At 41.1% G+C, this 12559-nt stretch overlaps 1 protein-coding gene across 14 annotated transcripts in view; it reads left to right on the top strand.

Annotated features, from left to right (window-relative positions):
- The window catches only part of DMD (dystrophin), a 2249390-nt gene that overhangs the window by 1999434 nt on the left and 237397 nt on the right, over positions 1-12559 (top strand). For all 14 annotated transcript variants that reach the window (XM_070067426.2, XM_051827673.3, XM_070067427.2 and 11 more), the window contains one exon: positions 8116-8194. In XM_070067426.2, the coding sequence (XP_069923527.2) occupies positions 8116-8194 (79 nt within the window). The remainder of the gene's footprint in view (positions 1-8115; positions 8195-12559) is intronic.

The following is a 12559-nucleotide window of genomic DNA, read 5'->3' as shown; positions in this document are numbered from 1 at the left end:
GTCGGGGACTACTTGAGCCATCACCTGCTCCCTCCCAGGGTGTGCCATAATAGGAAGCTGCAATCAGGAACAGAGCTGGGACTCGAACCCAGACATTCTGAGATGGGATAGAGGCGTGCCAAACTGCATCGTAACTGCTACACCAAGCACCTGCCCCTTCTTGTTTTCCTATTCACTTTTTTCCTCTCTCTCTCTCTTAGCAAAGTGCTTTATAAGCACTCATTAACTATTTGAGTAATTAATTGCTTAATTATTTAATTAAAGTTGCTCTTAAAATGCAAATACTCACAGCTGTGATACTAGATGCCTGTTATGAGCTATCAGTGATCTTCCTAGGGATATTTATTAATTGCCTAAGAACCAGTAGTTGGGAAGGACAGGCTACACATCCTGGAACAGTGCTGAGAAGGCCCACAAACCAAATGTTAGCCTCGTCATGGGCTAACCCCACCTCCCCTTGGCACTGCACTAACAACTGTAGGCAAAATGCAAAAACCACATTGCTAAAAATCAAGAGAGCCCTCTCCCCTGTAGTTTTCTTTCAAGTTGACACATGTCTCTCTTTTGGAAAAACCGGTGAGGGTGTCTTTTTTTGAAAGAAAGGAACACTTCTTTATTCTTGTCACACGACAAACATGGAGTTCAGTGCTATACGTTAAGATTATAAAGCAAAATCCCCCAATGCAGTGGCTGATTATTCGCAGTAGACATATTAAGTCAAGAAGCTTATTTTTTCTCTCTTTGCTAAGGCACAAAGCCTGGGGCTATATGCATTTTTATTACACTCTACTGTCTTGGTTTCACTTGCGGATTAAAAAGAGAGTCAAGGTACAGTGCACGTACCCTGATGGATTTCAGGATTTCTTGCTTTAGTGGAAGGGAGAATTTCATAAAGCCCCTCAGATGACTGCTCAGGGAAGTGTACCTACTTCCCTGATGACCAAGAAATCAATCTTTTGTTGCTCCTAGAAAAGATCATGTTGTGTTTTGGAACTTTTTTCCCCAGTCGTTTTCTGCACTATGGAAAGCCACATTTAGAAAACCATGGCTTCCATTTAGGTCGGAGGAGAAATAACTTAAGACGCGCCGGGAAGTCTTCTGCCGATTTGGGGAGCTCGCAAACAGCCTTGGGGGTGTGGAAGTGGAGGTGAAGAAGGGGGCGGGGTGGGAAGGAAGAGGAGAGATAGGTCAGAAGGCAGAAAGAGGGCTGTGACCCCCCAAGTGTGTACCTCCACTTTTGACGAGCCTGCACCGAGAAACGACAAACGCATATTGCTGCGTCTTCTGTCCCGTGGCCAGAGGCACGAAGGGTGCTGCTTTATTTAACTTGTGCCTTACCTTCTGATATGTGGAGAGAGCAGGACGGAGAGCTGGAGGATTTGGAAGCACCATAGAGGAAGTCTGCGGTTTATTGATGTGTAAAGAATTGCCTGGTACGGCCTTGGCATCTCTGCCGCAGGGAGAGAAAAGCAAAGGCGCTTATCAGTGGCCAGAGGGAAATGGGGACTGCCAGTGGGCTTCTGGCAGCCAATCTTCTTTGATAGGCAAAGTGACTGTGCAGGCAGTCAAGGTCAGGAAGCCACTGAAGTGCTTTCTGGACGCAGTGGGGGTTAAGGAGTCCTGGATTTCCCCGCCTAAGGATCCTTGGATGAATTCTTCAGCAAGTTCTCCCTCCCAGCCTTCATTTCAAAGGCAATTAGTAGAACAAAATGAAAATCTACAAGTGTATTGTTATCCAAAACACTTGTCTGAAGGTTTTGCCATTGTCTTCTGCTGGTTTCTCTTTATTCATTGATCAACCTGCCTCAGTCATCTTTTAGTATGGATTCACTAACTGCTATATATGCTGTCTTTTTTTATTATTATTATTTCAGACGATACCAGTTCTATTTTATCCCACTGATAATTATTTCAAATTGCCACTTCTGGTCCTTGGGAACACTCCTGTGTTCTAATACCAGGAGGCATAATTATGTAATTACCATGTGAACATGATGCTACTTATGGCCCGAAATGCCCCTAGAATGGAATGCTCCAATGGCCTCAGACAATTTCTGCGAGAATGATATCTTCCAAATGTGGAATAAATAAAGCTCAAGAATAGATCGCTAAGCTGCAATGTGAACGATTTAATGCAGTGGTGCTGCAAGGTGAGAGCCACTTGACTTCAGTTTCTGTTGCAAATCACGGCATACATTAGGAAAGGTTTTCAAAGTAAACCTACTTTTGAAGATAAAATCTGCATCGAGTTACATCATCCAAGCAGTGTGATTCAAGCTTTCTCATATCTCTTTGAAACCAAAAAGAAGGAAAAAACAAAAACAAGCCAAAAAAATACCCCGCGATCGCTTCCATTTCCATCACGGTCCTCATAACAGTCTATAGATATAACTAAAACTAAAGATTCTGACAAATGAGGCAGGATAGGAGGTTGATTGCTGCTTTTCTAAATTAAAATTAATGATCCCCTTAAGGTACTTGAGTGTATGAAGTCAACTTAATGTTGATATAACCTGACTCCATTATCACAGACCGAGGCAGTTGTAGGAGCTCAAAAACCAATAAACAAATTTCTGAAGTACATTTTAGAAACCGGTGAGGTGAAGGCAGAAGAGGCTTTAACCATGGCCAAAGGACTTGCTGTTGGTTCTCTCTGGCTTTCCCATTGATGGCAGACTTCATCAGAATCAGGAAAATCATTTCTGGATTAACGTTGGCCTAACTCTAGTCAGGGGCTTCCATCCTCCTCATGCCTCACCTGTATTGCAATGATGCACAGTCCCTTCTTTGAGGCCTGGGGGGAAGGTGGGGCTCAGAGAGAGAGAGGAAGGGGAAAAGAGGGAATATGAAAAGGAGTTAGAGGTAAAGAAGAGAATTGGCACAGAAATCTAAAATAGAAGGGGGGGGGAGCTATGAGAGAGGAACATTAGAGAGGTGGATTAATGATGGTCTCGGATGGCACCATTAGTACCCACGCCATCAATCATCCAGAATCAACTAATAATTATGCTCCTGCTCAAAGTAAGCAGACTTAGTGCTGGTCGCTTTCCCGTGATCTATCCTGAAGTGAAAAACAAGAAACTGTGTTTAACTCCTAAGTGTCCCAACGACAAGAAGACATACAAATGGGAGGGGAGAATTCAGCCACTCCTTGCATTCAGTAAGCTCAGGTTGTGTTGCCACAAAGCTGTGCCAATCACAAAACCCTCACTACAAACCTTATCTCAGACCATTATTTTTCAGTCATAGCACAAAAGAAATCAGAATCTTAAAAAACAATGTGTTTTTTAAGCTTTTTGTTTATTCATATCCAGAGAGCGCCCACCTGCTGGTCCACTCCCCATATATCCACAATGGGCGTGTATATACTAGGGCCAAAGCTGGGAACCAGGAGCCCAATCCAGGCCTCCCACATGAGTGGCAGGGACACAGTCACTTAAGTCATCACTGTTGCCTCCCATGGAAGCTGAAGTCAGGAGCTGGAACCAGGGATAAACCCAGGTAACTCTGATACATGACATGGGCTTCTTAGCCAACATCTGAACTGCTAGGCTAAATGCCCACCTCAGACGCAGGGATTTTAGAAGGGATTATAACTGGAAGGATTATAATTAGTTAAAAGAATTTTAACTGAAACTGTAAATAAGTCTTAGGAGCGGTTCCAGAATAACCGTTGGGGCTTGTATTTCTGAGTGCTGCATGGCGGGAGCTGGAAGTAATAGTGAATTCTGAAGCATGCACACATGCACGCAGGAAACCATCCAAACTGCAGAGCTGCAGGATGGAAACTCCCGAGTAGACTGCAGAGAGTCAGCTGTGTGGTTTCTTCACTACCATCATAGCACAAGAAGGGCTTCTGGTTTTGTTCCAACGAGCTCATTAGTGCAGGTGTGAAGTCTGCTCTTGCATGCCCATGGGTATTTACCAAGGGTCTAGATGAAGTGAGAGCCAGAGAGTCAGAATGGACGTGTCTAGCTGCATCTCTTCCCTAGACTAGAGTAAGGCTGCTTTGTATAGGTAGGATCAGTAAGAAGCCTTGGACACAAGGAAGAAGCCACGTTGTTGTTGTCTAGCACTGTATTTCCACATCATGAAGTGATCTTTAACTCTCCTAAACCTGCAGCGGAGATAATACCTGAAAGTATTTCACTAAGAGGTCAAGAGAAAAAGAGGAAGCCCTTGAGAATTTAAGACAAAGTAACCAGTGTTTACATTTAGATAAATTTCTTTGAAATCATTTCAAGGAACCACCTATTATCGATACGTTTTCTTTCTTTTTTCTTTTGGTTTATTTAAGGCAAGCTTGAAGACCAAAGTACAATAAAGATATCAAATACACAGGAATGACTGAGCTTGGGGATATGGTCAATGCTAGAAATTTAGAATGTGTTATCATTAATATAGTTGGATGACTTGGTATTCATCCATTATCCCCCAAATTATATACTTTCTTTTTATTTAGTTTTTTGTTTTGTTTTGTTTTTGTTTTGTTTTGTTTTTTACTTTGAGAAGAAAAAAAGAGCTTAAGAGCTTCCAACTGCTGGTTGACTTCACAAATGCCTACAACACCCAGGAGAAAACAAGAGCAGGGAGTGCATGTGGGTGCAGGGGCCCAATTACTTGAGGCATCACCATTGCTTTCAAGGGTCTTCATTAGCAGGAAACTGGAGCCAATGGTAATAGACCTGGATGCGGAACCCAGATACCCTGATACAGAACACAAGCATCTTTACTGGTGTCTTCACCACTGAACCAAACACCCCACCACCACCAAAAGCACACTTGCAGGTTCACCATATTCATCTTAACCCAATGCCTAACACATATCAGGAACTCAAAAGTCATTCCGTCATTCATTTCCTGAATATGAATTGAAGGGACCTCTCCTGTGAATTTGGCACTGTGCTGAATTTTGAATAAGACAGACATGGTCTCTGTCTGCATGGACAAAGAACTTGCATTCTAGTAAATATCCTTGGAATGAGTATGGAGACATTTCATACTAAAGCAAAAAGAAGAGGCCTTTAGAGTCAGTCCACCGTTTACAGAATTCATGTGTGATGAGAAGGCAAAGGAAAGTGATATATACTCCTCAGCACTCTCAAATACGATTGCTTAGAAATTAGAATAAAACAAATAGGGGTGAGATTTGGGCCTCAGGGTCATTTTACAAATTATTGCTTTAATTTTTTTAATCCATTGTTATTGTCAAAATGAATCTAAATCATTTTCTTGCCTCTGTTTTTTTTAAAGTTTATCATCAAAAAATGGAAGGAAGTAAGAGAGAGAAGTAGGGAGGGAGATTTTTCCAAAACCTTGTGTCAGGAATCTCGAAAAAGTATTTATGTAAATGTAACTATTATGGTGAAGATCCAGGAATAAACTGTACATTAATTCATTCAACTAACATGAATTGAGCACTTGCTATATGCCAAGTACTACGCTAGTCACTGGGCGTATAGTAAGGAAAGAATGATGTGTCCCTGTGCTCCCAGAGCACATAAACTGAAAGGACCTTTTTTCCCTGACGTGCATTTACTAAAGAATTGCTGCGAACTAGATTATGAGTACTCATGGACCAGATGGCAGCTTTCTGCCCATCTGCGATGGTTCTAAAGAATAAACCCTCATGGATCATAGATAAGGTTGCTTCCAGTTCTAAGCTTTCATGATCGATGATCTAATAGTGGAAACAGGGCGTCTGCTCCCAAGAATATGTTATCCTTGTATTCCTCTTTATAGAAGGGAACAGAGAGGCAGGGTCTAGGGTTCAGAGGAAATTGGGTTCCTCTTGTCCCTTTAGACTCCATTCCTGTTCCTTTAGGCCTTCCTTCTCAACACCCTTCCGAAGTTCACTCTAAGAGCCCTGATTATCACTCCCCTTCCCTTCCATTAACAACTGGGACAAAATGGTCATCTCTCACTGTGCAAGAATCTCCAGGTAAAGGCTTCACTGTTGGGTCACACTTACCATGTTCCAAATGAATTCATACGCACGGACGCCATTCCTCCCCTTGCTAATTCCTGCATTTCCAAAGGCAGTATCCTCATGCTGCTGGTGTTCTGGCTGAAATCTAGTTGTTTATCTGCATCTTCAAAACGCAAGCTTCACCACCAAATTGAATAGGTCTTCCTTCTCAAAACACCTCCTAAGATTGCACTCCAGGCAGCGTTCTCTTCATTCCTCGAGTCTAGTCAATTGCAACAGCCTGTAACTGGTCTCAGCCTCAGGGCCCCTTTTGAATCTATTTTATGCCACACTGACAGACTAATCTTTCTAAAACCCAAGTTTCCTCTAAAATAGTGAGTCATCACACAGAAGTCTTCAACGCTTCCCTCGGCTTATGGAGTGCATCTTGAGTTTGGAATGCCTGGTTCTGTACCCTCCACTTCCTCAGGTGCCTAACTAATTCTACCTTGCTGTCCTCCTCAACAGCAGTGTTCTGCTAGCCAGGCATTGCCTGGCCTGGCCACATCACTTTCTTCTCCTCCAACCCTTTGCACCTCGAGAGAGCAGGAACTACAGCATTTGTGTCATGCATACCCCTTTCCGTATTCCCGGATACATATAAAGGCAGCAAAATGTTACCTGAGCAAAGCACTAATTGTGCCAGAATGCAAGGTACTGGTTTATAGTTTGTCTTTTGCTGTCTGATTTGTACATGCTTCCTTACATTGATTAAAAACATAGAGGCTATTGTTTCAAAAAGTTGATCATATTTCATTGCCTCACACTGTAGCTCGCAGAGCAGTGTTCTGTGCCTAAGTAGCTACAGGTTGAGTGGACTTTGGTTGCCATCAAGTCTTTGTCTCAAAGCTATTTCTTTAGGAAGTCACTTCTGCACTGTATCCACACAATACCTTTCTCTAATGATCATTCGTAAAAAGAAAAATGTTGTGCTCAGGTCTTTAATTATTTGAATGCTACTTCCTGAATATTTCATTTCATTATTTGATTTTATTTTTATCTACTTATTTTATTTGAGGGACAGAGAAATGGAGACAGACAGAGAGCTGCCATCTGCTGATTCATTCCCCAAATGCCTATTAACTGCCTAGGCAGAACCAGGCCAGCGCAAGGAGCCACGCAATGCAGGTCTCCCCCATGGAAGACTGTCTGGGATGCACACTAGGCACTTCAGTGACATTAGAAGGTCAGAGTTGACAGCAGAGCAGGCCACCTGAAACACTTTGCCGATAGGTTCCGAGCAGTTTCACCTCCTGGGACTTCTCCACACCACGGGAGCTAAGCCCTCTGGGTTCTGGTGATTCTGGGAAAGCTGTGTTCACAGTTGAATCAGAACTCAGCGTTATAGAGCTAGCATGCTCGCAGTCACCATAAACACTGAGTTAGCAAATGCCAGATGACAGAGTATGCCATTTCGCCACGAAATTCTTTCTTTTTGGCCCACCAAGAATGGAGCTCACTAATGTGACAGTACACTGCATCAATATAGTGTAGAGAAACATGAAGACGGTGATTTATATGCCATGTAGTGTAAAGGTATATTTCCCAGTAATTTCCAAGTCTACTGGAAACTGGAATCTGAAAATTTCTTCTGTTCTGCTACCCATACTTTAATACCCCAAATTTAAGCCTTGCTTCTGCGTCCTTGATACTTAATCAACTATTTGTTACTTATTAATTCTCAGTAATTATCACCCAGTGACTCATTAATTATTGATCAACGCTAATTCCAAAAAAGTCAAAAATAGCAGACTAACATACAAAATCTATGTCATTTCTAAGATCCTCTAGTTACTTAAGATAATAGCAAATAACCACCTCACTAATCTTTTTGTAAAAGAATGAGTTTCTACTTTGTGATGGCGCCAGTTGAGGCAGTAGTTCTATTGAGGCTGCCAATGAGTAGAGTGAAAAACCTCATTTTAACATTTCCAAGAGAGGAAATCTTTGTGTTTGGCCTTGGTTTGATAAAAATGAGTCTTGCAGACTATGGATGGTAAGTGCATATTAAAGGCAGAGTTATGAATTGTTGCTTTAGTGTTCTCAGCCTTAGAGACCTCAAAGATCTTGCCAAAAATGATAGGTTGTTTTAATTGTTCCTCATGTGCTGTGATGAGAGGACATAATTTCTCTTCTTTCCCTCCCAGGTGGCCGTGGAGGACCGCATCAGGCAGCTGCATGAAGCCCACAGGGACTTTGGCCCAGCCTCTCAGCACTTCCTTTCCAGTAAGTCATTTCCGCTTTCAGCTTAACCTCTTCACTGGATCCCAGTAGCTAAGAATGAAGAGTTGAGTTACGGTCATCTCTGCCAGATGCCGTGGGGTCATAAATCATTCTAAAATATAACTTCCTTGATGAATTCAGAAGGTAAGGAAGAGCAGGACCCATTAGATAATTTTGTCTAGTCTTGAGATAATGCCTAATTGTTTCCTGTAGCATATTCGCCAGTGCTAATTTTATTAATATTTTGAATCTCCGTATCTGCCTATATCAGTTCTCCTCATAAAGCTGGTAATTATCTTATCATGCTAATATCATATGATCATTCCATGTATGTTATTGTGAAAACATAATTTTTTATCCCTATGTAATTCTTTAAACACTCCCTGCCTCCAAGTCAGAACCTCAGCTTAATAATTCCTTGTTTTTGTCTTTTAATCTTGACTTCTACTCATCCTTTTTACTTGCCAGGTTTACTACTTTATTAGTTGTATTTTATAGCCATATTAGTTGTAAATATTATTTATATATTATGCATTTTATTTCTTAGTATTCTTTATCTCTGATTTAAAATTTCATTTATTTACTTATTTTTATTTGAAAAGAAGAGAGAAAGAATTCTTCAATCCACTGATTCTCCTCCCCAAATTCCTGCAAACCCAGGATTGGGCCAGACTAAAGCCAGGTGCCAGGAATCAGGGTCTCCCATGTGCATGACAGGGACCCAAGTACTTGGGCCATCCTCCACTGCCTCCCAGGGTGTGCAGTGGCTTTAACCAGAAACAGAGCTGGGACTCGAACCCAGACACTCTGATTTGGAATGTGAGCATCCCAACTGCTTTGCCAAATGCTTGCCAGTATATATTTTGTAATTAATATAGCTTTAGTTAGCTGAAAGTTTAAGGATTGGAATGTACTAAATATAACCATTAATCTTGAATTGGCAAGCACCTCTTTTCCTCTGATGAATGTTGTTGATGTGTATCATTATTTCTTTGATTATGAAAATATATATGTTGACTTTTTTGGCATTTCAAAAGTCATACCTCTACTATGTGGAATTAACATACATTAGCATTGTGATGTATTTCTTCCTGGCCATACGTGAGTATGTATGAGGATTTATCATCACTTTAAGACAATTGCTCTATGCCTATGCATGTTATAAATATTAACTAATTTGTTCTATAGAGAGACTCCATGAGACAGATACCTTTATCATCCCCTTTTCTTATGAGGAGGAAGTTGGGGAACACATTCATACAGCTAGTGGGTGAGAGAGCAAGAATTCAAACCCAAGCAGTTGGTTCCAGAGTCAGTGTTGTTAAGCACTACCCTGTACTTGTACTTTATTTATATATTTATGGTTTTTAAAAAAAGTAATTCTATATGCTCTCCCTTTATTCATTTGCATTCTTTTATTATCACTTTCTGGTCCTTCCCTTTCTTTTCCATTCTTCAAGCATTAATAAAAAGATTCATGCTCATAAATATTCTTAAAGTTTTTCACTAGCGTCTTTCATGTGTGTCTCCAGTTGGCTGTTGTCTTTTAGAACAAAAATTTCTCAAAGGCGTTGATCCTGGCTTTTGGTATGCATCAGTCAAGTAAGATGCTGTCACCCTTTCTTGACTGATTCTAACCTTATTCAGAAACATGCAATCCAGTTATTTGGACAGTATCAAACCTACTTACAAGCAGCTTAAAGAACGGAGTGAATTAAAGAGTATATCTGAATGATTGAGATTGTAGCTTTCAGGAGTGGCTCTAGAAAAATTCTAAGGCTGCAGATTTTGTCTTCCGTACTTTTCCAAATCTGGTCTGAATAGCTTGCCTCGGTGACAGCCATTTTATTTGGTTTAATTGAGATTAAATGTGATAACCTACTCCTAAGTGACTCATAAACCATAAATAAAAATATTACTATTGTGAATATTAATAACTCCTCAGACACCATGTCTATTCATTCATACTTTCTTCTCTCTGTCTCCCTCCTCCCTGAAATCCCATGTCTTCCCCATTAAAACCTATTCCCAGAAAATGATATGTTATACTCATTTAACCCAGGTGACAGGTAAAGTTTAATGTGTACTTCTCCTGGGTTATTTGCATTTTAATAGGGTGAAAATCCATAAGCCTGAAGAATGGCTCTCAGGTGGAAGAATGTCAGCCGTGAGCCCTGAGCCGTAAGGGAAGAGCTTGGAGGGTCCAGGTGGGGAGCATCCTTACACCTTCCACACTGGATCCCATCAGTGCCCACTTCCAGAAAGGTCAGGCCTGGAGACGCAGACACTCAGAGAGAGATTGATCGGCCTGCCTACTTGGAGCCGGCCCTGGAAGTCACCAATCTCTTGGGTGCCCACGGGAATAGCAATATATGCAGAGAAGCTCTGCTTGCGGCTGTAAAAATAAATACCAATTTCTTTTAAAGGATGTTAAACAAATAATATAAGGAGGCTAATAGGACAATGAGACTGAATGATGGATTGTTTCTTTATGTTTTCCTTTTTAAATTACAAAGGTAATACACGCTCATCAAGGAAAATTTGGAAAACACTGCAAACAGAAAAGGGAAAATTATCCATAATCCGCCCACTCTGAGATAGATACTATCAGTTGGTTTGTATATGTGCTGTCTTTCTCTCAGGGCGTATGTGTGTGTGTGTGTTCATGTATACCCAGCTTCTCTTTTTTCTTTTCAACCAGGCAGGGATGAAAATACCATTTTATGACCTGTTTTTTTTTTTTTGCCTTAAATCTATATTAAAATATTTTTATGTGTTTAGATAGTCTCCACAATCATTTTTTGAAATGGCTGGCTAATATTCCCTTCTTTGTACCAAATCTACCAAGACAAGGCTGAATTGCTCAAAATAAGATTATTTCAAAATGTTTGCTATTACATCCAGCATCATGACTAACATCTTTGGGTACCTTTACGAACGTCTCAGACTCTGCTTATAACATAAATGCCTAAAAGCAGGATTGCTATCTTGATGGTATTTACATTTGTAAGGTTTTTCAAGTGCATTGCGAACTAACTTCTAGAAAGTTGTGCCAGATTTTGGGTGCACAATGAAAAGTATGCTTGAGGCAGGGCATCTCTGACATCACTTATTTCCTATTCAATGGTCTTCTATGAAACAAAGTCTCCCTTTGCACCAAATACATTAAAATATATTTGAGGCCGGCGCCGCGGCTCACTAGGCTAATCCTCCTCCTTGCAGCGCCGGCACCCCGGGTCCTAGTCCCGGTCGGGGTGCCGGATTCTGTCCCGGTTGCCCCTCTTCCAGGCCAGCTCTCTGCTGTGGCCCGGGAATGCAGTGGAGGATGGCCCAAGTGCTTGGGCCCTGCACCCCATGGGAGACCAGGAGAAGCACCTGGCTCCTGCCTTCAGATCAGTGTGGTGCGCTGGCCTCAGCACACCGGCCGCGGCGGCCATTGGAGGATGAACCAACGGCAAAGGAAGACCTTTCTCTCTGTCTCTCTCTCTCACTGTCCACTCTGCCTGTCAAAATATATATATATATATTTGAAAAATTCCTCTGAGGATATATTAAGTTAGTTGATATTGTTACATGTTTATTAATTTGCTTCCATGTGATTTCTGATACTTGGAAATCACAGAGAGTTGAGCATTTGACCTAGTGGTGCAGATGGCTGTTAGGAAGGCCATGGCTCATACTGGAGTACCTTGGTTGGATTCCTAGCTCTAGCTTCTGACTCCAGCTTGCTAGAAATGCGAACCCTGGGAAGCAGCAGTGATGGGTTAAGTGATTGGGTTTCTGCCATCCATATGGAAGACCTGCATTGGATTCTTGGCTAACCCAATCCCAAACATTGACAGGTGAGAGGGCTGTGTGTGTGTGTGTGCATGTGTCTCACTGTGTCTCAAATAAATATATAAAAATTTTAAAATAGAAGAAATTACAAAGGAAAGCAAATTAAAGATGAGCTACTAACTTTACCCCCCCACACACAAAACATGCTTATCTTCTCTCTCCCCCCGACACACACACTCCTCTTTGAAAATTATATTATCAGCTGTCTTTTTTTTTATTGGAAGAGGAAGGCAGCCTTTTATTTAAAAAAAAAGTGTGCACTGCTTTCTTTTTGATGGACCAATGCCTATTTTTTATAGAAGTTGATTCTTTTATCTTAGATCTGAAAGAAAATGAGAAGATGAAAACGTAAAATATGACGCTTATACATTGATAGACACTATTTACTTTTAATGCTAGTTTTAATACTCTACTCCTAATTGACTTCTGAAACTTAAACCAAGATAAAGGAGGAAGTTTAATAGTGTGTTCTTTTTAAGTTACATAGACATATTTAACTATAAAGTCATTACTTAAAACTATTAAAAGTAT

The sequence above is a fragment of the Oryctolagus cuniculus genome, chromosome X (genome assembly GCF_051225735.1).
Source record: "Oryctolagus cuniculus isolate XC-2025 breed Fujian yellow rabbit chromosome X, ASM5122573v1, whole genome shotgun sequence".
Taxonomy (NCBI): Eukaryota; Metazoa; Chordata; class Mammalia; order Lagomorpha; family Leporidae; genus Oryctolagus; species Oryctolagus cuniculus.
This window is presented reverse-complemented; position numbering and strand designations above follow the sequence as displayed.